The 27,144-nt window shown below is 49.6% G+C and overlaps 1 protein-coding gene across 4 annotated transcripts in view; it reads left to right on the forward strand.

Moving 5' to 3' along the window:
* EPN2 (epsin 2) overlaps positions 1 to 27,144 on the forward strand; it is an 86,326-nt gene that overhangs the window by 32,895 nt on the left and 26,287 nt on the right. For 2 of the 4 annotated variants that reach the window (XM_087440320.1, XM_014789459.2), the window contains exon 2: positions 5,585 to 6,348. In XM_087440320.1, coding sequence (XP_087296446.1) covers positions 5,754 to 6,348 — 595 coding nt within the window. In that variant the 5' untranslated portion in view covers positions 5,585 to 5,753. Of the gene's footprint in view, positions 1 to 2,464; positions 2,729 to 5,584; positions 6,349 to 8,312; positions 8,484 to 27,144 lie in introns of those variants that run through there. The other 2 variants (XM_087440322.1, XM_087440321.1) reach the window with 2 other exon arrangements.

Below are 27,144 nucleotides of genomic sequence, written 5' to 3' on the forward strand. Positions count from 1 at the left end.
TTATTGATTTTGACTGGTTTGTCACAGTGAATATTGGTTGACTTGTGACTGTTAGGTTGTGGGGGGAGGGAGAGACAATTGTTGCTATTCCCTTATAGCTGGTCTTGATCCCTGATATTGATCCCTGATCCCTGAAAGCCACTCCCAAAATCTCCGTAGGGATTTGGTGAGGGATTTGGAGTAGACCACGATGGATAGGGTGAGCATCGTCTCGGCACCTGGCCACCACGTCTCAGTGTCACAGAAGCACCATGCCGGAGAGACACGTGGGCTTTGACCAGGGACCTGCCTGGGCTGCTGGAAACCATGGAAAGCTTCCCTTTCTCCCATGATCAGGAACACTAGATTTGGAAGGAATGTCCCCACCCAGCTCTGCAAGCCCTTGGAGCACATTTTTATGTAATTCTTCTTGCCTCCAGGGGCATCACTGTAGCCCTGGAATTTTTTGTTTGTTTGTTTAGTTTTTTCTGTTTGCTGTTTTATTCGGTCTATTTCCAGTCTCTACTGTTTTTCAAATTCTGGTTGTGTTTTCAAATATGCCAGAAGTTTTCTTCCCCAGCTTGTCCGCTGCAAATGTGGTGATCCAGCTATTATTATTGTCACCATCGTAAGCCACCCTCAAAAAAGAGTGATGATCCCAGACTTTGACTGGGGGGGCCTGCAGTTTGAGGAGTAGTGAGCCTCCCTGGGAAGGATGCAGCTCCTTGATCAGCCTGGGGCCGTGGGTCAGGTGTGACTGAGGAGAGCCTGGTTGGTGTCCCTGCACTTCTACTTGAGGCCCCATTGGAGGTTCTGGGGAGGACCAGGCTCTGTATGTTCATTGTTTGGCTGTTGCCGGCTTTCTTCCTCTCAGGGGACTCATTGCATAAGGCTTGTTGTTGCACATGACAGAAGCGCACATTGCTGTAGGTTACAAGTGACTGTGTTGGCTCATGCAGAAGGGTAGGGGATAAATGGCTTCAGGCACAGGTGGGCCTAGAGGTTCGGATGATATTCTATCTTGCTCCTTCTCCGTCCCTTGGCTCCTTGCTTGCTTCTGTGTCGGCTTCAGACTTAGGTAAACCCTGGCCCTATGGTGGCTTCCAGCAGTTTACCAACCCTGCTGGTTTCCCAATGGTTTCAGGGTCCATCCAGAGAGGTCTCTGGGTGGCCCAGTCTGGATTGTTAGCCCACCCCTGATCTAGCCACCGTCGCTGGTAGCCTGTGGTGTTCTGATTAACTGGGCCTAGGCTGGGCTGTGCCTGCTCCTGGCCACTTCCCCACAGAGGACTGAGGCTTTTTCTGAGACAAGGGGTTATGGGTATTGCACAGGCAGAACAACAGAGTTCACTTCCAGGATGGTCCAGGATGGAAGTGAAATATTCTTTGGCTTGAACCTTCCCTAGTACTGGGGACTAACTGTCGAAAAGTGAGAGTCCCCTTCCATACTGAATAGAATGTGGCTTTTGATGTGGAGTCTCCGAAGCTCTCCAGGGCCTTTTGGAAGGCCTGACAGAAATGTGCATTGCCCACGGTGAGGCTTCCCCAGGCCAGTGATGTGTTCAGTTTCTTTGCTGTTGGTTTGGTTTTATCAACTCAGTGTGGTTACCAGTGGTTACCTCATGTGCATCAGAAACTCTCATTCTTAATAAAATAAATTATTAATTCAATTTCAAAATAGGGTTTTCCAGTCTGAGGCTGGAGTGGGGAGGTATGGTGGAGGCTGTGGTGGTTGGGAGCCCCTGCTTACCTCATTCAGGAAAGTAAATGGATGTCCTCTGGCTCCTGTTCCAGCTTTCTTGGTAGGTGAAGAAAGATTTGTTTGCCTTGAATAGTAAATTTCAACTTGAAGTCATTTTGCTGCCTCCATTCAAAAATATTTAAAATTGTAACAGAATTATACAAATTTACGTGCTTCATTTACCACTTATTGTAAAATAGTTCTAAGTACTATATGATGGTGGCACTAGATTTCTAAAGGCATTTCTAGTTACTGATGTTCTAATGGCGTTTGTCCCTTTAGTTGTCAGCATGTAATTTATGAAAATGAGTCCTCCTACGTTGTTTTTTTTTTTTTTTTTTTGGCTATATTGGTCTAAACCTTTAACAAAATTTATTTTTCCTTCTTGTGTTGACAAACTCCACCCCTCCCCGACCCTCTGTCTTCCCCATATCTGGCCTGGAGGTCCTTAATAAATGATTGGATATTTGTGAACTGACCACAGTTCCCCCAGGCTTGAGTGAAGAGCCAAGAAGGTAACAAATGATCCTGTTTTAGTTGCTTTTGCATGTAGATTAGTTCAGGCTCAGCAAGCTGGAAATGGAAGAAAACTGGCAAATTGAGAAGGAAAGTTTAGAAAGGTAGAGCATGCAAACTATTCAAAAAAGAGTGAGAACAAGACAAAACTCAGGTTCTAGAAATAACAGGATGTGTATTTGAGGATGGTGTGTGTTCAGGGCTTGCTTTTAGGAGGGAGCACCTGGCAGATGTTTGCTGGGAGGGGAGAGGTTTCAGTGTTTACAGCCCAGTCCTGAGGTTGAAGGGGAGAGGTTAAAATGGGAAAAACGAGGTGTGAGGTCCACATGGGCAAGTGCAACTGAGCAGCAGAGGTCCATATCTTTAGGTGGAGCAATCTGGGACATCCTTGTGCCCAGGCTGGCACTGCTCTGGTCCTGCAGCCCACTCACATGTCGCCAGGTTCTCTCATGGCCGGAAGGTGCAATTTCAGTCTGCAAAGTCTTCGGTGAGGTGCGTAATTCTGTTGGCCTTGGAAATGGTTTCTTGGAGGTGCCTTTGGTGTCCTTTCTCCTATCAGGAATTTCTTATCCCCAGATCTCACCCTTCTTGCCATTTGCCAGTCCTAAAAGCTGCTCTTGTCTGAAAATAGCAGGCAGCCATTCAAATTAATATAAACTTTACATATTTTTTCTGACTATAACAAATATTTTATTAGCTTTTTACTTCTTCTCGAAGCCTAAATATTTCAGAGAGACTGCCAACAGGTGTCTTTGCAAGTTGAGCCTGTTAGAGAAAGCCACCGCCTTGGTTTGCAGCCCCTTTCTAAATTGTTTGGCGTTCCTTTCCCAGCCTGTGCCTGGAGGCACCTGGACCCTTGCTCACAGACACTGCTGCCTTTTCTCTGCCAGCAAAGGCCTAGGAGGCTCGGTGGGTGCCCTGGCTGGGCCTCACGGCCTTTCCCCTGCCTCTCCCTTCAGAGGATACCGAGTCCAGCTGTTCTGGTCCACCCCCAAGGCGGCCAGACTAGAGGAGGGGCAGCAGAGCCCAGCACATCATTTCTCCCTCAGGAAATTGTGATATTTTCAACCTTTTGAGGCCTTTTTTTGAGGACCGTTTGCTCTCGTGCTTAATTGAAGCCGCTTCCTGAGCAGGAGGAAGGTGGCCCAGGGTCTCTTCAGGGTCGGATCCCAGCTCCACCTGCTTCTTCGAGAAGCAGGGCAGTCCTCCCTGCCATGCATCAAATGGAATGACAAACGGAAGTGCCCGGTGGTCCCTGGCACATGGTAGGGCCCCTGGGCATTATGTACATCCGAATGTTACTACTGATTTTGGCAAGTATTTGCACTTTAAGCTGAGAGGTGCTCATTAAAAATCAAAGTTTTTTTCCTTTTCAAGGCCCATCCCATCTCTGCTAGCAGTGAATGTTGCTATGAATGAAAAACCTAATTAAATCGAATGTTGGGTCACCGCAAGAGGTTTATCCCTGGTCCTTTGACAGGCTGTGGAGGATTTATGAGAAGTGGCCAAATCAGTGGAGAGGCAGAATATGCGTGCCTTCAGCTGAAGCCCGTTCTGTGGCTTCAGATGGAGGCAGAATTCTTGGCATATTTGAGGGTGGAGAGAAGGCCTCGTTGGCCGGAGCAGATGTATTGATTGACTGTCACCAGGATGAAAATTTTATGAGCTGCCTTTTTCTTATTTGTATGGGTACCTGTGATGAGTGATCATTGCATTTCTTGTGGCTTTTCCCCCCTCCTGACACCTTTTGTTTACTTTTTTTTTTTTTGATGTGCCCATTGCGTGTCTGAGGCTTTAGGTGAGAAAGGTGGGAGCCATCCATTATTTCTGTAGCGGAAGCAGCACAGCAACTTGGTGGAGAGTAAGGGCCCGTGCAGGAGGAGAGAGCAGGGTCCTAGCCGGTTGACCTCAGTCAGCTGACCACATGACTCCAGGCCTCAGGTTCCTCATCTGTATCATGGGAAGAATAAGCATTACTTGAAGACTTTGATGAGCATTAAGTGAGAGCCCGGCCCGAGGCTGCCTCAGCTCCTTCACAGGCCAGACAAGCCCAGCAGGCAGTAGTTGGGGATATGGGGTAGGGGGTGGTGGGGCAGTGGGTGGTGGGAGAGCCACTCGCTTTGTGGCCAGACCCCAGCTGTGCTGCTCTGTCTTCGCAGTCCCTAGAGTCTTCTGGGCTTGTTTCCTCATTTTATAGATGGGGAATAACCTATGTCACCACTTCCCTTCCACCCCCTCAGGCCTCCTCAGCTTTGAAGACCATACTGACGGTTATTTCTGGCAGAAAATCCTTTCTGTGCCTGCCTTGCAATCCCCACCTGCCAGCTAAGTTGGTTTTCTGGCTTTGCATCCTCAGATCCTCTGTGGTCACCTCCGTCCCCTGCCAGACTATGGCCTTCCTGAGGACAGGGACACTGTTTTTAATCTGTTTCATAAATGTGTTCAATAATGTTTATATCTGTGTCAGGCACAGTGCTAGATGCTGGGTGCTCACTGGTGAACAAGACCAATGGGGGTCCCCAAACTCATGGAGTAGAGCCCGCTGTCGGAGATGTGGGCTTCACTCGAGCTCGGTGAAGGTTTCTTCTCTGGAGAGAGGGGTAGATGCGTTTGTGGTGTGGGCTGAGTGCACCGGTTAACGTGTAACCCTGAGCCTCAGTTTTCTCCTCTGTGAAGGGAGGGGATTGGGCTAGAACCCGATTATTTCTAAGGGTATATTATATAGCTCGGGCCAGGTGCTGGAGACTTCTGAAAGCCCAGTGGAGAGCCTTAGCCATGCTCGGGAAGAAGCGTTGGGAACTTTTATAAAAAGTCAGGAGAAAAGCAGTGCTCATGGAGAATTCCCTGGGCAGTTAGAATCATGGTGGACCAAAGCCCGGTGTGAAGCAATTTTAAAGGTATAGATAGGCATTTTTGGGTTACGATATACCTGAAGTGAGAGGCTTTCTTGCTCCCAAAGGTAATTTAAAATCTGTCAAGACTGACCTTTCCAAACCTTATGATTCTTCTATAGCTGGCTTTTGGCACACAGTGAAAATATAACCCGTAGAAGAGCCATTCCAGTGGAAGTGTTTTGAAAATAGAACAAGAGTCATAATGTTTACTTCTTCTCTTCCAAAGTCTTAGACTTGAGTTTAAAATTTATTCATTATTAACTCGTAATATTGATCTTATCTTAGTTTTGAAAGAAAGATGGAATCTCTCTCCTCCTAGGAAGGCTGGAGTGTGTTCATTCCCTGCCCCCTGGCAGATCCCAGTACCAGCTGGTCACAGAAATGTCTGAGCCTGAGCCTCCTGCTGTCTTAGAGGAGCTCGTGGCACAGTGAGTGTTTTTCTTTCTTTCTCTAGGTCATGGCTTCTGGCTTCTTGGACCTGAGGCTCCCATGGAGGAAATGACTGTCAGGAATCTTGCTCCAGATCTGTTACAGAGACTGAACCTTTGCAGGGCGCGATCTTGCCCGGGACAGGAAAGTTTTTCTCTTTGAAGGGCTTTACATTTGTAACAAAGAAAATAAAGATGACGACTTCGTCTATCAGACGGCAGATGAAAAACATTGTGAACAATTACTCAGAAGCCGAAATAAAAGTCCGGGAAGCCACCTCCAATGACCCGTGGGGCCCGTCCAGTTCTCTGATGACTGAGATCGCGGATCTGACCTACAACGTGGTGGCCTTCTCAGAGATCATGAGCATGGTGTGGAAGCGGCTCAATGACCATGGCAAGAACTGGCGGCACGTGTACAAGGCGCTGACACTGCTGGACTACCTCATCAAGACGGGCTCCGAGCGCGTGGCCCAGCAGTGCCGTGAGAACATCTTCGCCATCCAGACCCTGAAGGACTTCCAGTATATCGACCGTGATGGCAAGGACCAGGGCATCAATGTGCGTGAGAAGTCAAAGCAGCTGGTAGCCCTCCTCAAGGATGAGGAGCGGCTGAAGGCCGAGAGGGCCCAGGCTCTCAAAACCAAAGAGCGCATGGCCCAGGTCGCCACTGGCATGGGCAGCAACCAGATCACCTTTGGCCGCGGCTCCAGCCAGCCCAACCTCTCCACCAGCTACTCAGAGCAGGAGTACGGCAAGGCTGGGGGATCACCGGCCTCTTACCATGGCTGTGAGTAGTGGAAGCGCTCCCCTGCCCCTTGCCAGAGTGCGCTGGGTGCAGACACAGCAGCGCTGGGCGACAGGTAGGGTGGGTGCCCTGAGGCTGAGCGAAAGCTTACATCTATGCTCTGTTCTCAGCTTTTGGCAGCCCAGAAAACGGTGTCCTTGGTCTGCATCGAGCTACAGTTACAAAGGGGCTTTGGGCCCTTTGGCTGTCTGGTTCAAGGGTCTCAAGACCCTCTGCTACTCTGTGGTCTGATTCTGTACACCTGGGCAGGGCTGGCCATTGGGGAAAAGACAGGCCTAGAGGCAGGTCTCACCTGCTTCCTCCTCCGGGAAGGCCTGGAGCCAAGGGATTGGCCTGTCACACAAATAGTGGGGAGTTGACTGTATTTAGTAGCCAGGAGGAAGCGAGTGCTCTTTCTGGGTAATCTTGTTTCTTTAATCTCATATTAAATGTTTTTCTAATGACTGGGCTGCAGGTCTCCTGACTGGCTCAGTATTATTTTCTACTTCAGCATCACATAGGGTAAGAGGGTATGTCTCTGTCTCACTTGAAGAAGGAGAAGGCAAAAACCTCTGCAGGTGTCAGTGTGGGCAAGGAAGGTTGGGAAAGGCCTCTTTTCCAACATATGGATGAGACTCCTCGGTGATTTGGTTGCATAGCTGAGTCTCTGCTGGGTGGGCTGCTCTGTTTTCTCATTTTGCATGTCGGATTACTCTAGGTCTTTGCCCAACGTTCAGAAGAGATTGCAGGGAACAGACGTGGAATTCAGGGTGTGATGGAAGCTGGTCTTGGTGAGCCATGTTGGCATCCTGGCCGTTCACTGAAAGTGGTCCCAGGAACAGCCCCCTCTACCTTCACGGTTCAGTGTCGAGATAGGTGGCCCTGATAGCCTGCAGGGGTGGAGTGGGGTAGGTGATGCAGAAATTGTATCTTCTGGCTATAAAAACAAAAGTTCAGGTCCCCTATACCCTTTCTTTTTGGAATCAGTAACACTATGTCAGCATAACAGAAAACTTTTTTCTTTTTTTTTAAAGGAAGTTGTTTGTAGTTTCACAAACCCTTGTTGACCCTTGCTTAGTCAGTGGTTCTGTTACCAGACCACTTACTAACCTTTCTGCTTTTACAGGTTTCAATATGACTTTGCACTGCCATCAGCAGCATTTTGAGAAGTGTGTCAAATAGGGGATTTGCATAGCAACATCAGACTTCCTGCCTCTAGGAATTCTGAATTATTGTCAAGCTTGGAGAGGTTAGCGTTTTCTTATCCCGTTTCTAGTTATTGTCATTTTCTCACTTAGTTGAACTGCTCTGCTTAAGCAAAGGTTGTGACCTTAATGAAACCACTTGAAAAGAATGTAGCCTGCATCTCTAGCGGTCTCCATATGGGCTAGGATTCACCAAACAATGAAGATTGCCCTTTAAGAAGTGAAGTTGTTTTTTTCTCTCAAGGAGCCTCTTTCCTTCCCCCAGAAAGGCCCTCTATGAGTTGAGTTGGTCTCAAGCCACCTTGGCTTCCTCTTTGGGAAGTGACTCTGGCTGCGCTATATGGCCGTGGGAGCTGCTCTTCTCTCGACATGTCTTTTGCAGTCATTATTCTCAAGAAGCCAGAGGATACAAAGTGAGGAGCTGAAATAGCATCCATTTCATTAATAGTTTATGGGAACTTCCAGGTGCCTGGAGAGGTGTTGGAGGTGCAGGAGCCTGGGGGTCTGGATCAGGCCTCCAGTCACAGATCCTGCCAGCCTTCCACTGGGCTCACCGATGCTGCCGTGGTCCCAGCTCTAGCGGTTTCTGGTTCCCTCAGACCTTGAGCGTGAGCTGCACGTTCAGGGTCAGAATGTGGTCGGCCGGCTGATCTCCGGCTCCGAGTGTAGTGGGCGTCCGCCTCGCCCGCACCTCTGCTGCTCCCTCTTCCTCTAATGGCGTGTCTCTCTCTGTGTGTATGTGTGTGTGTCCCTGCCCGACAGCGCCCGAGGCCTCGCTGTGCCCCCAGCACCGCACAGCGGCCCCGCTGGGTCAGAGCGAGGAGCTGCAGCCGCTGAGCCAGCGCCACCCTTTCCTGCCGCACCTGGGGCTGGCCTCCCGCCCAAATGGCGACTGGTCCCAGCCCTGCCTCACTTGTGACCGCGCAGCCCGAGGTGGGACGGCGGTTTGCTTTTCTCCTTCCTAGAAATGCTGGGCAGCTTGCTGGGGGTGTACTTATCGTGTCAGTACAGCCAACTCTCTCCCTGTCTCCTTCTGGGCCTTGTGGTCCAGCCTCCAGTGGACCCAGGGCCCCTTTCTTCCTCTCTCCCTAGGAGCTCATGGCCTAGCCGTGCTCCCCTCACACCATCACACGTCACTTGCTAGAAGTTCTGCTGAAGGCTTAATAGGGGATCTGCTGTTTGGGTAAGGCATGGGGTGATTGTCTGTGCTCTCCCTATTTCCCCGTGCCCTGAAAAATTGGAGGGGGCTCCACTGTCTGCCAGACCCAGGCGTGGTGGAGGACCAGACCACTTGGCTTGTTGAGCCAGAAAGGTGTGGTTTAAATCTCACAATGCCAGGCAGCCCCAAGGGCCTCAGTGGATAGTTGCTGGAAGCCATCATCCTTGATACATCCTTGATATGTGCCTTGCTGAGGACAAAATGGGATTGTTTTTGCTTCTCAATTAACTGCGGTCCTTCCTGAAATCCCCATTACCATGGTAAACAGAGAGTTAGCTGTACTGTCAATTCTAGGTCACAGTGTTTGAAGTTACCTAATTCAATGGGTAACTAAAAATGGGGCTTCTCTTTTAACTAATTAATAGTGTATCCTGGTCAGTCTACAACTGTTGCAGGTTAAACTGAAAACAGATTTTCACTATTGCCTACGAGAAAATGCTCTCAGTCTAATCTACCTTCAGTCCCAAGTGGGTCCCCGCTACAGAGCAGAAAGCTGCCTGTTCTCTTCTGCTCTTACTAGAAGGGGCACCAGCGGAGAGCCTTTGTGCTACTTCCCGATAAGGTGGCCAGCCTTTGTCCAGCCCTGGAAACAGTTACTGTTCATTCACGCCTCATTAATATTATAGCTTGTCTGACTTGGGGATTTGTGTGATCGCTCTGTTTAGTTCTGGGAGGTTTTCTTTCATCCTCCCCTAACAGTTTATACAGGATTTTGTAAGGAGGGCCAGCTTTGCACTGTAGAGAATGCAAAAGGTCAAAGCGTGTTTGAAGGATCACCCAAAGGCACTTGAGTTACACGCCCGTTTCTCCCACCAGATCTTCGGGGGCTATTCCGGCAGGTTCCTAGTGATCCCCGGAACTCCAGGAGCTCCCTCTTTGTTTTTCCCAGGTTCCACCTGTTCAGTGACTGGTAAGGTATGTTTTGAGTCTCGGTGGTTAACTGTGTTCATCTGGCCCTCCAGTTCTCCTGGTGGCAGGCTGGCTCTCCTGGGATGTTTGCATATTAAAATCAGGCTGACACGCCTCACCTGTCCTGCCTGCTTCCTCCCACTGTGGCCGGGACCAGACACCCTGCACCCCCCCAACCCCCGGCCAGTCTCAGTCCACCTTGCCTGTTCAGTTCCCTCCACTTGGGTGCCTCCCCTGCACATACACATCTGACAGGTTGCTCAAGATGTATGCCTCATGTGGATTTCTTGTCTCCTTCAGCTCTGGTAGAAATTAAGGATAAAAATGAGTTTGGGTTTATTTTGACAATTTCTCATGTGCCAGGTAAGTTTTAGACAAACAAGAGTTACATGGTCATGTTTTGTCCTTTAACCTTTTCGTGTGTGCATTCCTTTCCACATCTCACAGCCTCCCCCTCATGGGGAGCTGTCGGGCTGGGGGATGGGTGGTGGTGGGGGCAGGACCCGTCCCATGACTCCTTTCTCTTCTATCTTAGCACCTAACAGAGAGTTAAGTGTAAAGTAGGTGCTTAATATATGCATATCTGTGGGTTTGCTTTGAAGATACCGTCTTGGAATCCAGCAATGGAGAAGTCAGACTGACACTGGCCACAGGAAATGGTCTCGTGAAATGCAGGCTGTGATTCAGGGGAAACGTTTGTGAGGGGCACTCTTAGGACCCCAGGGGAGGCAGGGGAGGCCTGGTGGGCACAGGTACAGACTCAGGGCAGGGGTGAGTGGAGGCAGATGGCCGAGGAGGCCCTGGCCCCTTCACGGGAGAGCAGGTGCCCCAGGCGGGTACTGACCCACAGTGATGGTGATGATGTTTGAGGAGAGCTTCCTTTCAGGGACTATTCCCATTTCATCCTTCCCCTCCCTCTCACTTCCCACGTACATCTGTAGATCTGACCTTGGAAACCTCTCAAATTCTGTCCTTCATCTCTAGTTCCATGGCCTCAATTCAATGCCAGCTTTCTGATTGGTTTCCTTGCTGTTAGCCTCCCCTGTTCTTATTCACCCTCCATCTTTATGAATGATACCCTGATCCTGGGTCTCAGAAGCCTCCTCAGAGACTCCTCTAGATCCCAGCGGACCCTGCAGGTTTCACCCCAGAGCCTTTGACATGGCAGACAACTCCCTTCCCTGGAGGTCCTTGGCTGCCCTCTGCCAGCTCAAGCCTGCTCATGTCTGCCTCGGGGCACTGCTCCTGGGTTCTCTCTGTGAAGCCTGCCCTAGCTCCACTCTGGCTCCCGCATTCCCTTGTTCACTCAACAAGTGTGTGTTGAATTCCCATTGTGTGGCAGGTGCTGTGCTAAGCACAAAGCAGAGCCCCTGCCCCTACTAATGGGAAGAGAGTTTATAAACCTAAGACATTAATACAGCATGTTATGTGATGAGTGCTCTGGAAAACAGCACACCAAAACCAAAACAACCCAGCTGAGTATGAGGAGCAGGGAGGGTGGCCTGCAATGTTAAGGAGGGTGTCAGAACAAGCCTCATTGAGAAGGTGATGCTGGAGCAAGGATTGAAGGAGGAGGAGGAGGAGTGAGCTGTGTGATGGTCTGGAAGAGCATTCCAGGCAGAGGGTGGGAGCAGCCATGCAAAGGCCCTGAGGTGGGAGTGTGCTCAGGGTGTTTGCAGAATAAGAAGGCAGCCAGTGTGGCTAGAGCTGAGTGAGTTTTTTTTTGTTTTTTGTTTTTTTTTTGTGAGGAGATCAGCCCTGTGCTAACATCTGCCAATCCTCCTTTTTTTTTTTTTTTGCTGAGGAAGACTGGCCCTGGGCTAACATCCGTGCCCATCTCCCTCCACTTTATATGGGATGCCGCCAGAGCATGGCTTGCCAAGCGGTGCGTCGGTGAGCGCCCGGGATCCGAACCGGCAAACCCCGGGCCGCCGCAGCGGAGCGTGTGCACTTAACCGCTTGTGCCACTGGGCCGGCCCCGAGCTGAGTGAGTTTAAGTGGCACGTGAGGTCAGGATGGGAGTGTGTCCGAGGGCGGGCCTGGAGAAGGTATAGGGCAGGCGTCTCAAACTGCCTCTGGCAGGGAGCAGTTCTTGCAATTCCTAATCCCTCTCAGGCTGATACTTTTGTATCAGTGTTTGGATATTGTAGCAATGTCCGATTGCTAGAAAAGTTTCTAAATGCTGTCTCTTGCTGTACTTATCTTGCCATGGACCACATCCTAAGTAGACTGGTGTAGGGTCTTCTGGGTCATTGGAAGCCCTTTGACTTTTACTCTGGGAGCTGGGGAGGCAGAGGAGGGTTTGGAACTGAGGAGGAACCTGGTCTGATTTAGCGATGAGAAGGCCTAAGAGCACCCTCTGGCCGTGTATGGGGCAAGGCAGGCCTGGGGAGACTAGTCAGGAGACCACTGCCTTTATTCAGGTGGGAGATGATGGCGCCTGGGCCCGGGGGTCTGAGTGTAGTTTAAAGGAGAGCCGAGAGGACTCGCTGGAGGGCTGGGTGGGGGTGAAAGAGGAGTTGAGGACAGCCCTGAGGACTGCCAGTTGAGCAAGTGGGAGCTGCTGCGCCTGACAGGAGGGTGACCGTGAGTGGAGCAGATTTGAGTGGAGGTGGGGTTACATTCTGGACGTGTTGAAATGTCTACTAGACATGCAGGTGGAGGTGTGGAGAAGGTCTGAGAAGTCTAGGACTTGGGAGAGAATTCTAGGCTGGAGATGTCTTTAGCTCTTTGGCCTCATCTGGCGCTTGTGTTTGCTTCACGGTTTTGTAATCCCTGGTGCACCGGCTGCCCTCCCCACCCAAGGCTGAGTCTTTGGCTCGCCTGTGTTGGCTGCCTTACGTGATCCTGGCACGTAGTTGGTGCTCAGAACTGCTGTGTGCAGGCGAAGCTGTGGGGCCCAGAGGAAGCCTCTCGGGCTGAGGGGTTGGGGTTTGCCCGAGACCCCACAGACAGGGCAGCTGGCTTGGATGGAATGGGTGTGAACAGCCTTCCTGTTACCCCCACCCAGGGCTCTGTTCACCCTCCCCCGTTCTGCAGTTTGGTAACAATGTTCAGCAGGCCGTGGAGAAGATGCAGAGGTTCTTGGGGTGGCGGGAACCCACATCAAAGGTGGGAGAATCATCCCTGTGAGTCAAGATGGAGGCCTGGAACATAAAGATTACCTCTGTCCTCTGACGTGGAAGCGCTGAAGGCAGGGGCTGGACCTCCCACTCCCCCCATCTCTGGGCCCTGGGTTGGTTTCCATGGAGGGAGGGCTGGTGAGAGAAGGAAGGAATGCCCAGCTCTCGTTCTTAGCTCCCCTTGCTGCACTCCTTGAAGTGGTCTGTGGAGCCAGAGCCGCACTTGCCTTGCCTTGCTGCAGCATGAATGTATCCTGTGTTGCTTGGTACCTTGGATTTCTGGGTAGGAGGTCAACTGCCAGCATTCTCGTTCTTAGGAAAAGGAAGGAAGAAAGACAGAGAAGAGAAATCCTCATCACCCTCTAGTTCCCTTGGGTGAATCAGAACCAACCTGAAGTTCCAGAACCGAAGTGGGCGGTGGTGGGCTTTGCATGGGGTGGGTGCCACCACCTGCGACCAGGTCTCTTGGGCTGTCCTGATGGACCCTGTCTCAGTGATACCTTCAGCACTCTGGCTGGTGCAGAGCAGCCACCTGTGGTGTGGTTCAGGTCTGCTCCCAGGGGAATGTCAGTGCTTCCTTCAGGCCAGCCTTCCTTTTGGGCTGGGAGCTCCTTATACAGGGCTGCTCCCGTTCACACACCATTGACGGTGATTCACCAAGTGATTATACTAGAGGTTATGACCATTTAGTTTATTTGCCCTGCTTCTCTCTAGAAAGGATTGGAGTTGGCTTACAAAATGCATGCAATACCGGAGGATTAGATAGATACCAGAAGAAATTGGGGCAAAAGGGAAATAAGGGTAAGAAAATAAGATAAGACCAGGGTCACTAACTGCTGGAGATGGATCCAGATATGGCTTTGAACTTCTCAGCGACCAATACCAAAGAGGACAGTTTCTCTTTAGTTTCTGGACAAGAGTCCGGGATCCAGGTGAGGTCGAGGGAGGCCAGGTGCAGGAGGAGGAGCAGGGCCTGAGAGCAGTCCGCACAAAGCTCTGTGGGGAGCGCTGTGGGAGCTCTGTCCTGACCTCATCCCCACAGCGGGACCGCCCCCACCAGTCTGGAGCCCCACGCTCTGATGGCCTGACGTGAATCCAGGGGAGCTCAGGCTCTCTCTCGGGGTGTGGAGGGGTGGCATGGCTGTCTTGCTTCCTTCATGGTGATCAGCCATTCTTAAACCCATTAGGGAGAGTCTGAAAGCTTCCGTGTGCGCTGTTTCACGTGTGTGTCTGGGAAGGCCCCAGAGGCAGCAGGCCTCTCCAGGGAAGCTGGTTCTCCACAGCAGGGGAACCTCAGAGGTAAACCAGTGGCCCCAGCCTTGCCAGCCAGACTCTAGGAGTGAAGCTGGAGCATGTACACGTGTGTACACACACAGAAGAGAATGTTTTAATGTTTAATAAGAATTAAGCATCTGAGCAAGGGAGTAGGTCTATTTTTTTTTTTTTTTTTTGGTGAGGAAGGCCAGCTCTGAGCTAACATCTATTGCCAATCCTCCTCCTTTTTTTTCCCCCAAAGCCCCAGGAGATAGTCGTGTGTGTCATAGTTGCACATCCTTCTAGTTGCTGTATGTGGGACGCGGCCTCAGCATGGCCGGAGAAGTGGTGCCTTAGTGCGCGCCTGGGATCCGAACCTGGGCCGCCAGCAGCGGAGCGCGCGCACTTAACCGCTAAGCCACGGGGCCAGCCCTATTTTTTTTTTTTTTTTGATGTTTAACTGAAGTATGTTTTTATTTGTTTATTTTTTTCCCAATCTTTGTATGTTTTTATTTTATTTTATTGCCGTCCTGTAGGTTTATAACTACATGGGTCTATTTTTGAAAGCTTGAGGATGTGGGAAAATATATTAATTATTTAAAAAAAAATCAGGGCCGGCCCCGTGGCTTGGTGGTTGGGTGCGTGCGCTCTGATGCTGGTGGCCTGGGTTCGGATCCCGGGTGCGCACCGAGGCACCACTTCTCTGTCCATCCTGAGGCCGAGTCCCACATACAGCAACTAGAAGGATGTGCAGCTATGACATACAACTATCTACTGGGGCTTTGGGGGGGAAAATAAATTAAAAAAAAAAAAAATCTTTAAAAAAAAAAAAAAAATCAAACCCAGCTAGCCTATTCCTCAGAAGCCCTCTTGGGGTGTGGACTTGGAAGGAGCCTGGGTCGTGGAGGCCTCCTGAGAGAGTGGGAGGTGGAGGGAAGCAAAGCTGCAAGGTGCAAGGCTGAGTGACAGTGACACAGCCCGGGGTCAGGGTGGGGGAACGCGCAGGGCTGAGAGGCGGTTTGTGCTGCCGGCCAAGTGATTCCCTGGTGTCAGGAAAGGCCAGGGACAGCTGGCCAGTGGGGAATGTGCCCAACCCTCAGGGCCTCCACCTGGCTTTGGGCATCATCTCGGCAGATTGTTTTCTGAGGGGAATGGACTAGGAATTTGGTGGGAGGCGGGATTCATTTGACATCCCGTTTTGCTGGAACAAATGTGTCCTTTAAGTCATGGGACCCCTGCGTCTCTGGCAGGCAGGCAGTCCTGGGGGCAGAGGCGGGTGCTGGGCTGTCGGCGTTAGTTGTCTCTGGAGGGAGTTAGTCTCTTCACGTGGAAACAGAGTCACAGAGGAAGCTGGTCAGCAATGCCGACAGACCCCCGGAGGCGGCAGCTTTATCGACACATCTGTCTAAATAAAAGATGCTCATTCTCGCCACGAGGGCTTGGGTCTTCAGTGGGGTCAAATGTGCGGTAGTGAGGCTGCTAGGTGGCTGAGCTGCTCAAGTTGGCAGTTGCCAGAGACAGCCAGAAGGTGTACTGATCGCCCCTCTTCTGCCTTCTCTGGGGAAGAGTCCAGCTGCTGCTCACACCTGCCCAAGGAGGTAGCCTCGGCAGCTGCTGTTAATAAGGATACCAAGATGGGCTCATTCACCCAAATCCATTCAGTCATAAGCGGTAAAGCCAGAATTGGAACCCAGAGTTTTCCAGAACTCTGGTTCTCATTCTTCTATTTTCCAATAAAAAAAAGTAGTTTTTAAATTATTGTATAAAATAGATAAATATACAGTACACCTATTGCAATTTTAAGATTGTATGGTCCATCTCATATAATGCTTTTTTCTAACTTATGGTTTTTAAAAACAGGAACATCCTATTTAAACTGTTACTTAATGGGGACCCAGATCTTAAGGAGCTCCTCTGATTATCTGATAATATAAGATTGAAACAATATCAGAACTGCTGATTGGGGATTATTAGTTAATGATTGATGTTGACTTGTGCCATAGAAAATTGAAGTTATGAATACAATATTTATATCTATTTGTCTTTAAAGCATCTCTGTGGTATAGGTAAACAAACTATGTTTATAAACTGTCAACAAGTGGAGTATGAAAAAGGGAAAAGAGGAGTTTAAGTCAGGTTCGAGAACACAATATCACAGCTGTGACAGTGTCTGATTCATGGCTGTTCAGTATGATAGTGGCTAGTTTCAAATGGTCAGCTTCAAGGGGGCATTTAAAAATTATATAAATAAAAGAGGGAGGGTCTAAAGATACATTTTCTTTTAGATGGGAAAATAGACCATACATTTACATATAATCTTTATATATCATGTTATTCTGTTTTATTGTCTTTCACTATCTGAAATTATCATTTACTTGATTTTCTGTCTTCTTGCACTAAAACACACTCTAAGAGCAGGAGCCTTGTCTATGCTCACTGCAATGTGCCTGACCCAGGAGAGGTGTTCAGTAAGCACTTGTTGAGTGAACAAATGCTAGGTGAACCTTAATTCTTTTTTTTTCGGTGGTACTTTTATGTGATGTGCTCATCTCTGTTGGTTTCTGCCCCAGGCATGAGCATTAGTCTTTTGAAAATACATTTTGTGGACTTTTCCAGAAATATAGAAACATTTTACATATTTGTGTAGTTTTTTAATGCTTTAAGGTTGAGTTTAACAACAATATGATTCATAGTTGCTAGTTTTTGTTTAGTAATAAATTGCTGTTCCTCGTTTTGCCAGCTGCCTTTTGTCTTTTCCCTAAGCCACCAGCTGTCAAGCTGGCAGCCCAGGAGCTTTTAAATGTCCCAAAGCCTGGGCCACACGTCTGACCAGTCAGGTCAGAACCTCTGGGATGGACCCAGACTACATGGTGGGTTAAAGCTTCCGGTGATTGCAGTGTGCACCCGGGGCTGAGCACTGCTGCTCCAGTGGTCGAGTCGGTGTCAGGTGTGGCTCAGCTGAAGGCTTCTTCCTCTTGTTTCCCTTCACCTGATGACCAGAAGCAGTACCCTTTCAGAAAGTCATAGTCAGCCGGCCTTACGCCGACTTGCAGCAGCTTGAAATTGATGCTGCCAAGTGAATTAGTCTCCTCCTGCTGACTGCTAGTGGAAAGCTTAGTCCAGCTGTCTGTGGAATAACCAGTACCCTTCAAACGAGTTCACTTGGTGGCCTGCTTCTCGAGTTGTAACTCGTAAGTTTGGTGTGGACGTGAAATAAGAAACTCTCTTCATTTTTTTCATTATAAAAGTAATGTGTGTCCATTCATGGTAGTGTAGAAAATACAAAAAGAAGAAGACAGGAGTAACCTATACTATTATTACACAAAAACAGCTGTTGTTCACATGTTGTTGTTACTTCCTTCTGGACTTTTTTTCTAAGCATTTTCTTTTTCAGGGTTGTAATTACATTGTAAATACAACTTTGTATCGCTGATTTTTGGTCATAACACTGTAACAGAAACATTTTCTCCGTTCTTCCACAGTCCTGTAAACATTTGTGTGTGTATGTGTGTGTGCGTGTGTGTGTGAGGAAGATTAGCCCTGAGCTAACATCTGTTGCCAGTCCTCCTCTTTTTGCCAGGGAAGATTGGCCCTGGGCTAATATCTGTGACCATCTTCCTCTACTTTACATGGGACGCCGCCACAGTGTGGCTTGACAAGCAGTGTGTAGGTCGGCGCCCAGGATCCAAACCTGCGAACCCCGGGCACTTAAAGCAGAGCGTGAGAACTTAACCGCTATGCCACCGGGCCAGCCCCAGTCCTGTAAACATTTTAACAACTGTACTCAGCATTCCGCTGGGTGCAGGTTCCTAACTTATCCTTGCCTGCTGTTGGACAGTCAGTCACTCCTCATGTTCACACCGAATAGCCTAGCCATCTTCAGTGCCAGGCTCTCGGCTTTCTGGACTGTGAGCATGGGTGGGTTTGGACCCACGTTGTGTGGTTTTGTTGTGGCCATCTGTCTGTGGGCAAAGCAAGCAGGTTCTTAATCTGGAGAGGAATTGAAGGCCAGATCAAAACCCACATCGCCCAAGGGCAGCTGTACTGACAGATCTGGATCACAGGTCTGAATAGTGTTCCATGAAAACAGAACAAATCTAATGTTTTATATTATGCAGATACTAGAATAGTATTATACAAGTGTCACTCATAACTATGTGACATTTTCAAAGTACATTTCTCAAATTGTTAGTTTGTTCATTTGCTCATTTTGTAAGCCTGTCTGTGGCAGGGCCAGTGCTGAGCATTAAGCGGCTCACAATCAGCAGCTGAAGCCTTGCCCTCAGTGGGCTTCCAGTTCAGGAGAGGCAGACATGTTGACGGTGTGCCAAGTGTAGTGTCTGGGAGGGGGCTGGACTGGGGGTTCAGAGCTTCTGTGACCCTTGAGCTGTTCTAACCCTGCACACAGTGGGACAGGGCGAGCACAGGCTGCAGCAGACCCCATATAGTGGCTGCAGAGGTTGCCCTTCAGCTGACTCCTTACCACCAGATTCCCATGAGAAATAATACAATTAGGCAGTCTGATCTTTTCATCTAACTTTCTGTGTGCATTTTTCATGTTGCTGCACAGTTACACTTCATTTTAAAGGTTAAACCTTGGGTAGGTTACTAACTTCTGCAAGTTTAAGTCTTTTAATCTGTAAAATGGGGATAAGGATAGTACTTTCTCCTGGGTCATTGAGTAAATTACATATGCTAATATATGCACTGCACATACCTCTTTGCACAAAGGAAATGCTCCATAAATGGATAATTCATTATCATCGTTATGATCAGAGTGTTTTTCACCAGTGTAAACAATGTTGTGGTAAATGTCTTTGTGCAGAAAGCTTGCTTTTCTAAGGATTTTTTAGGTTATATCCTCTATGTAGAATTCCCAGAAGTGAGATTAATGGGAAGAGTGTATGAACATCATTCTGTCTCTTGAAACATTGCAAATGCTTTCCAAACAGGTTGTGCTCATTTGCAGTGTCCCAGCCTTGAATGACAGTGCTCAAACAGCCCAAAATCGGTACTGTAATCTTTAAGATCATTACTAATTTAATAATTGGAAATTACTATCAGAACACTCATTTTAAAAGTGAGTTTCCTGTTTGTAAGTATTACTCTAAGAAACTGCTATAGGCATTTAACTTCTTTAAGTTTATGATTGAATTAAAAAAGAGATAAATTAGGTTTTTGTTGAGGTTCATGCCTTTCCCTGTGCCTGCTCACAAGTTTGGGGGCAGGTGTTCAGAGCCCCCTCCTCCCTCCCACACTCTTGCCTCTAGAGCTGTGGATGGCTCCCAGCTACAGTGGTGCCCTCAACCCAGCTCTCTACCCAAAGAGTGACTTTCACCGTGGACGAAGCATCAGGAACCATGGGGACCCCTGGGAAAACAGCAATGAGAAAGAATTGCTTAATGTTTTGGAAAGTCCTCCCTTCCCTGCCTTACAAGCTGGTGATCTTGTAAGGGAGAGGGTTTAACCTGTAGCCCAAAGAGAATAGCACAGACTTGCTGTTTTATTTCAGACAGAGGATGAGCTTTGAATCATGCAAATAAAAGGACTGCCTTTTGTCTCTGCTCCCCCCGCCTGCCCCCGTTTCAGTCTCCAGCCCTGCTCGGAGCAGGAATGTGGCCATTGTCCCAGGTCTGCCTCCTTCTTCCCTGGGTTTCAGCTTCGGTGTCTGTAAACTGAGGTGGCAGCACCAATATCTCAGGGTGGTGGTGACGGAGTGTGTGAGGTGTGCCCTTGGAAGTCACAACCATTGTTTTCACTGGAAACTAAACTTGAAAACAAACTGACAGGTGTTTGAACTCCTGCTCTGTGCCTGGAGCAAAGCCAGTGTGGCCCCTTCCTGTATGGAGATTTCGGCCGGGTCGGGAGATGGCCTGACTGCAAACAGGTCAACAGTGTAGAACGCGTAAGTACTGATCATGAGGGGTGCAGACGAGGGCCTTGAGGGGCCCACTTAGCTGATGCTGGCTGAGTGCTCACAGAGTGCCTGGCCCGCTCGCAGGTGCCTAGGGGGTGGGGGATGGGGGGGTCTGTGATGAATCAAGCCAATGAGAACCCCTGCCCTGTGGAACATCCTGATGGCACCGTTGGGGAACATGTGCTAGAGAAGGTGGCATTGGAGCTGACACTTAGGGATGAGGACACATTTCTCTTTCCCATTTGGGAACAGATGGAGAGCGCACAGTCCAAAGGCAGGAAGGAGCCTGAGGGTTCTAGGAACTGAACAGTGGCCAGCAAGGCAGGTACCCGGGGGGAGGATGGGCTCATGAGCAGGGCCCAGGTGAGCAGCCTTGGGGAGTAGAGTCGAGAGCCCTAGAGCCAGGGGTGGGAGGGGTGCACGGTTCCTTTCCCTGCATGAGGAGGACGCCCACTTTGGTGTGTGCGGGGAGGTGGTGGGAAGGCATTGAGATGTGCTCTGGGAAAGGCTTTGACCTGGTAGCTTTCTAGGGCTGCTGCAACAAAGTACCACAAACCAGGTGGTTTAAAACAACAGCAATGGATTGTGTCACCCTTCTGGAGGCCAAAAGTCCAAAATCAAGGTGTTGGCAAGGCCATGCTCCCTCTGAAACCTGTAGGGGAGAATCCTTCCTTGCTTTTTCCTAGCTTTGGGTGGTGGCTGGCAATCCTGGTGTTCCGTGGCTAGCAGCTGCAGCACTCCAATCTCTGCCGCATTGTCACATGTGTTCTCCCCTTGTGTGTGTGTCTGTGTGCCTCTGTCTCTTCTCTTGTAAGGACACCAGTCATGTTGGATTTAGGGCCCACCCTGCTTCAGTATGACCTCAGCTTAGCTAATTACATCCACAATAACCCTATTTCCAAATAAGGTCACATTCTGGGGTACTGGGAGTAAAGACTTCAACATATCTTTTTGGGGGGCCCAATTCTGCCTGCAACACCTAGTCAGAAGAAAGCACTCTGAGTGCTGATTCTACATCTTGAAGCACTATCAGGCTGCACCCTGCTCATGCTGGAAGGGTGAGGTGCTGCTGAGGGTCAGCGTGAGCCAGGCCAGGCAGGGCCACAGATATTCACTTGTGGTCTCAGACCGGATGGTCCAGGAACATTTCCAGGTTTAATAGAATCTCAGTTAAACATATTCAGAATCTGGCCACTTCTCACCTCCTTCAAAGCTACCATTCTGGCCCAAGCTCCCACCATTGCTCCCTGGACCCGTCAGATTGCATCTCTGCTCTGCTTAGACCCTCCCAAAGCCCCTCTGAGGGCCCCTGGAATCGCCGTGTCTTCCATCATGGCCCTTTGGATGCTGTCTGCTTACAGCAGTCTCAGAGCCGTCCACCCCAGGAGCAAAGCTCCCATCTGCTCTCTGCCTGGTCGCCTTGCTGCCCCCACCCCATCCCACGGCTCTGCTCCAATCTCTGGTGTGAGAAGGGCCTTCCCTGACCTCTGAACACATAGAGCAAGCTCTCCTCTGCCCTGTCACTCCCCTTTCCCCTGCTTTCTTAATGTGTGTGTTGTCTCTCCTTACTAGAACATAAGCTCCTGGAGAGCAGGGACTTTCCTCAGGCCTAGAGGAGTGCTGGGCATGGTGTCCGCGAGTGTAAAGGCCGGGGCGTCTCAGAGCACCTTTGGGGTGCTGGCAGCAAGCGTGGGATTTGGCTCTAAGACTTGGCTTTGAGTTCTTCTCCTGCCAACTGTGAGCGAGTCATTTAACTTCTCTGGGCCCTAGTTACCTCCTGTGAAAAGGGTTGATAATAAAGAGCAAGGCCCTCAGGGCCAGACTTCATCTCTCACTGGCTGAGTGGCCTTGGGCAAGTCCCTTTATCTCTCTGCCTCTGTCCTGGTCTGAGTTGGGGGACGGTACCCGCTCCTAGACTGAGGGTTCATTGAGATACTAGTAAGTAAGATACTAGTAAGTGTTGTACAGGTGTCGTGTGCCTGGCACTGGGCTAAGTGCTTGCCACGTATTAACTCTTTTAATCCTCACAACAGCCCGGGGAGGGGGCAGGCACTCTGTCTCCATTCTGCAGATGAGAAAACCGAGGCACAGAGAATTGCCTGCCTAGGCCAAGGTCACTTGTTGAGAAGTGGCAGAGCCCAGATCTGAGCCCAGGCATTTGGACTCGCCCTCCACGCTTTGCTGCCTCTCCTAGACTGAAGACACTCAGCCTAGGTCAGGCCAAAGCAAGAAAAAGCAGCACACACAGCAAGGAATAGACGTGGCTCCCCGTGGGTAGACGTCAGAGAAGCACGCCTATGCGTGTTGACACGTGGAGTATGCGTTAAAAGTTTTCTTGGGTAGAATCACGAGAAAATGTCAACAGCTGTTTCCTCTGGGGAGAGGAATGGGGACAGGATAGAGGAGTGGCTCTCACTTCCTTTTATGCTGAAGTGTTTAAAAATAAGTTATGGGCATCATCACGTTCCACCCATAAAATTCTTCAGTATGCATCTCTTCCTGAAGAGTGAGTGACAAAGCTGTTTTCACACCTAACCAAATCAGCATGCCAATATCATCTAACACCCAGTCCATATTTAGATTTTGCCAGTTGTCCTGAAAGTGTCTAGTAGCTGATCTGTCTAAACTGAGACTACTCCAGGACCTCGTGTTGATCTGGTTGTCCCGTCCCTTCAGTCTTACTGCAGCTCCTTCCCTTTTTCTCACGACCCTAATACACTAAGAGACTGGGCCACTTGTCCTACAGAGTGTCCACTGCCTTGTGTGGTGTTTGGCTCAGTCCTCACCCTGTGTTCCTGTGAACTGGGAATCACATTGAGAGTCTGGATTGGAATCAATTCAGAGGTTCTGCCAGGACCGTCATGGGTGTGGGGTGACATCACATCATGGCCAGGGGTTGGCCATAGTTTGTCCCTCTGTTGTGAAGTCACATCCTCCCTTGTGGCCTGAAAGTGATCTGGCTGTGGTGGTACTTTGGTGCACTTCTCATCCTGTACCTTTTTGACTTTTCCACCATCTATTTATATCTTTTTTCTCTTTTAATGTTGCCTGTGGTAATCTGAGCTTATTTTCTTATAATTTGCCTTCTTCAACTGAAAGCAGTCTTGCCTGTTCCTCCCTCTGAGGCAGTAAAGTGAGGGCCCTGGAGGGTCTTCTGTGGGGAACAGATTTAGAAGCCTGAGCTCAGGCCAGGTGCTGGATGGGAGTGTCCTCAGTGGCTGAACGACATCGCGGACTCCATAGGAAGATGTCACCGTGTTGAGGAAGACCCAGTAAGCACTTCTTTGCAGGTCACTGATGAGGAAGGAACTTAGCTGGACTGGAGAACTGGTCACCAGAAGGCAGAAGCTCGCCCTGGGCTCAGTATCGGCTCCCCAGCCTTTCCCTTGAAGGACCACGGCTGGGCTGGAGCCCCAGTCCTGTTCCCATGAAGGCCTGGGAAAGGCCAGGGCCCCAGTAGGTTACCCATTTTTGTGTGAGGTGGAGAGTGGGAGTGCTGGACAGAACTCTGGCCCCCAGGTGGTCTGGTGGTTATGGGACGGAGCAGAGAGCAGTGACCTGGGCAAGGTGCATCCACCAGGGAGATCCAGCTGAGCCACTGTGTCTTGGATACTCCTGACCCCTCCCACAGCCCCACTGGTCTCCATTTCATAGATGTGGAAGCAGATGCCCAGAGAGGTCAGGCTATTTGCATGTGGTCTCACTACCAGTAAATGATGGGGACAGGATTTGAACCCTAGTATCCTTCTCAGCTCATGGGCACAGGCTTATAAGTGGTGGCAGCAGTGCTGGACCAGATGGGGTCTTCTCAGGCCCCCAAGCCTGGCGACCTTGCGTTCTCGCCAAGTTGTCAGATGTGCCTTGTGTGCCCAGCATCAGCCAGGGACACGGAGATGAGGCCCTCACCCTGTGTGAGGCTCACGTATCAGAGAACTTTACCAGAAGTCGTGCTGGTCACCATGCGTAGCTGTTTGCCAGTAAAGTTGCCTCCCATGGTGTCTGTTCCCTTTAATCAACGTATGTGATTGCAGATGCTGCTTAAGTGCTTTCTAGGAAAATTGTAAAACATAGCCAACAAGAAGAAGCGATTTCCTGTTTTTCTGTTACCTTGACTGCTTTGCTTTCTTCTTTCAGAATTACCCAAGATTGGCCAGCTGAACCATCTTTGTTAGAAAATCTTTTGGCCTTTGTTTTAGGAGAACATTTGGGAAACAGGGTCCTTCCTGCAGCCCAAGGTGTGGGCACCCAGGCTCGGCCTGGTGGTCCCTGGAGCAGGCAGAGTGGAGTGAATGTGGGAGGCCCTTGTCTCCCTGCACTGGGAGATGTTTCTTGGTCTTCCTCTTACGCTGTATTCTGAGGGAAGTGTTGGGCTTTTATAGGCTCCCTGTTCGACCTCTGCCCTCAGGCTTTCTCAGCCAGCGTAATAGACCAGAAAAGATAAAAATGAGGCCTACTCATGTTTATAATTCTTGGCCACGCCAAGTGAAGACTTTGAGCTCTTCCAGGTGGGATCTGTACACAAAAGGATGTCGTAGCGGTAGGAGAAGGACGGTGATGCACTCAGTGCTCCTTCAGTGATTAGCTAATGCTAACAATTCCTGCTCTTCCTTCCAGAGGGTGGTTGGTAAGACAGCAGCCGGCTACCGTGATGGTGGGCAATCTCTCGGGCTTGCTTTTTCCATGGGTTCCTGTGAGTTGTGGACCTTCAGATCCTCAGAGCAGGGCCAGGGCCAAGCTCAGGTGGTCAGAAGTGTCCATTCAGGCCTGTCTCACAACCACATCTGTGTTCACTGTCATGTGCACGGGCACAAGAGGTCCTTTGTGGGGCTGAAATGCTGTCAGTAAGGCAGGAACATCGCCGCTGGAATCCTCCCTTGCAGCTGAGACTGCTGTGTGCGTCTCAGCTGACACTCAGGGCTGGTGGCTGTGAGTTCTGCCACATGCGGAACTGAGAGCTGTACATCCGTTTATAAAAACCACAGCATTTAGGGGAATACCCCTTGTCTTTAATTTCCACATTGATGTGGTAAGCTATTTCCGTATGTGCTGGCTATGCGTTATTCCAACAGCATCGGTTATGGTAGACATAAACACGTCCATTTGCATTTGAAGCCCGTCTGGCCTTGCAGATATGCTGACAGGCTCAGAGGACAAGAGAGGCCTCATTTCTCCAGAAGGTCCCTGTTCAAGGCCCCGTCCCATTCATCCCTGGTCTGGCTGAATCAGGCCCTGTGAGTGTGCAGCCAAGTAGCAGCTTTTCTTGCCAAGGTGGGGCTCATTTTTCAGAGCACTTTTTGGGGTGTGGGGTGGAGTATGAGGTTTTCTCCTTTATTCACTCATGATTTCCAGTTGGTAGTAAATGAAGGATGTCACATGTGCTGTATTTGTTATAAACTGAGGGTTTTGTGAAGCAAGCCTCAGAGATTTTTGATCAGGAAGGAGGCTGGGAATGGGTGGCCTGAGTGGTTAACCATCTGGATGGGAGAGCTGCGTTCAGTTGAGGAGATTCCCCCAGAGCCGTCCTCCAGAACTGTACCCCAGAACCGTCCCCCAGAACCGTCCCCCAGAACTGTCCGGCTTCCTGCGTTTCCACCAGTCTGCATGGTGATGTCTTTGCTTCTAGAGCACAAGAAAGCCCAAACCTAAACACTGTGATTGGCATCGGTGAAGTTTGGCAACAAAACCAAAAGAAAATGTACTTTTGTTTTGGTATATTATTAAGAAATCAAATTATTGAGATGGATTTGAGAACATTGCAGTACCATCTAGTTTTTTCCCTAAAGAAACACTTTGGAAAATATAATTGGAGTGATGCACTAGGCTGAGATTCAACTTGATTTTATTTAGAAAAGTATATTTATATTTTTTATAACTGCAGCATTTTTTTTTGCTGTTTGACCTGATCATGTAGGTTTGAGTAGACGTGAGGCAGTTGGTTGCTGGCTTTTTTTTGTTATTTTGGATGGTTCTCTTGGTTGACACTAAATCACAGCAAACACACTGTGCTTCACGCCACAGAACTGTTCCAGATGAACTCCTACTGCTCTGTTTTGTGTTTTCTTTTGTGTGAGAAAGCAGTGCCATTTACAGTCTCCTGCCCTGCACTGCCCCAGCCTCTGCCCAGAGCAGCCCCTGCAGCCTCGCCTGGTTCTTCTCTGGACTACCTCCCCACCCTAACTGTTCTAGCCCTCTTCTCTTGCATTGTTCACTGTAGCCCAGCCAACTGGAAACCTCATCTGTCAGGAATCGTTCCCCACCCTTTTACTTTCTCCCAAAGAGGCAGATCCTCAGAAGCAAGTTTAGATTAGAGATTTAGGCAGAAGCAGCATTTGGGTGAGTCCTGATGGTTGGGTTTGCTAGAATGGATGTAATGAAAGGAGGAAGTAAACTAATACACAATTAGAGCATTTTCAAATGACTACCTATCAGCCATGAAATTGAATTCTCCATCTGTCTGTCCATCCATCCATCTGTTCATGCATCCATCCAATGGGTATTTGCTAACTGCTCTGCCAAACTTTGGGGATGGATGTAGTGAGAAGACAGGCCTGGGCCGTCCCCAAGGAGTATAACTCCGGTGTGACCTACCAAACTGCAGAATGGGGGGGGAGTGCCATGAGGGAGAGGGGGAGTGCTCACCCAGTCTGGGGGGAGGGCAGCCCTGGAGGTCCGGGCCGGAAGCTGAGCTTTGAGAACTGGGGAGGCTGGGGAGGTACTGGGTGGACTGAGGGAGCGACATGCACAAATGCCCTGAAGGAGGACAGAGCTTGCAGTCATCTAAGGGGGTGGTTTCAGAGAAGCTATGGACCCTCTCCTTGGGGGGGGGGGGTGCGGCAGAGGTGGGCACACACTCAGGTGCAAGCTCCCAAAGCTTTACGTCTGATCTCTGGAGGCACTTAGACTCCCTAATGCACAAAACATCCTGATGGCTGTGTCAGCCCAGCATTTCACTTGGGGAGGCCCAGCCAGACTGACAGTGTTAACGTGTCAAGACTCCTTTCCTGGGGGTTCATTACATCAGCTAGGAATTCACATCTCATCCCTTCAGTAAAAACTGTCTTTCCAGGAGCTGTTTACGAGTGTTTAAACTAGCTATGTACTTATAACAAAAAATGCATTTGTGTTTTTTTCAAGTCAACATAGAATTTTACTTAAAAAACAAAAATTTTTGCG

The sequence above is a fragment of the Ceratotherium simum genome, chromosome 16, assembly GCF_057802395.1.
Source record: "Ceratotherium simum simum isolate JZ-2026a chromosome 16, ASM5780239v1, whole genome shotgun sequence".
NCBI lineage: Eukaryota > Metazoa > Chordata > Mammalia > Perissodactyla > Rhinocerotidae > Ceratotherium > Ceratotherium simum.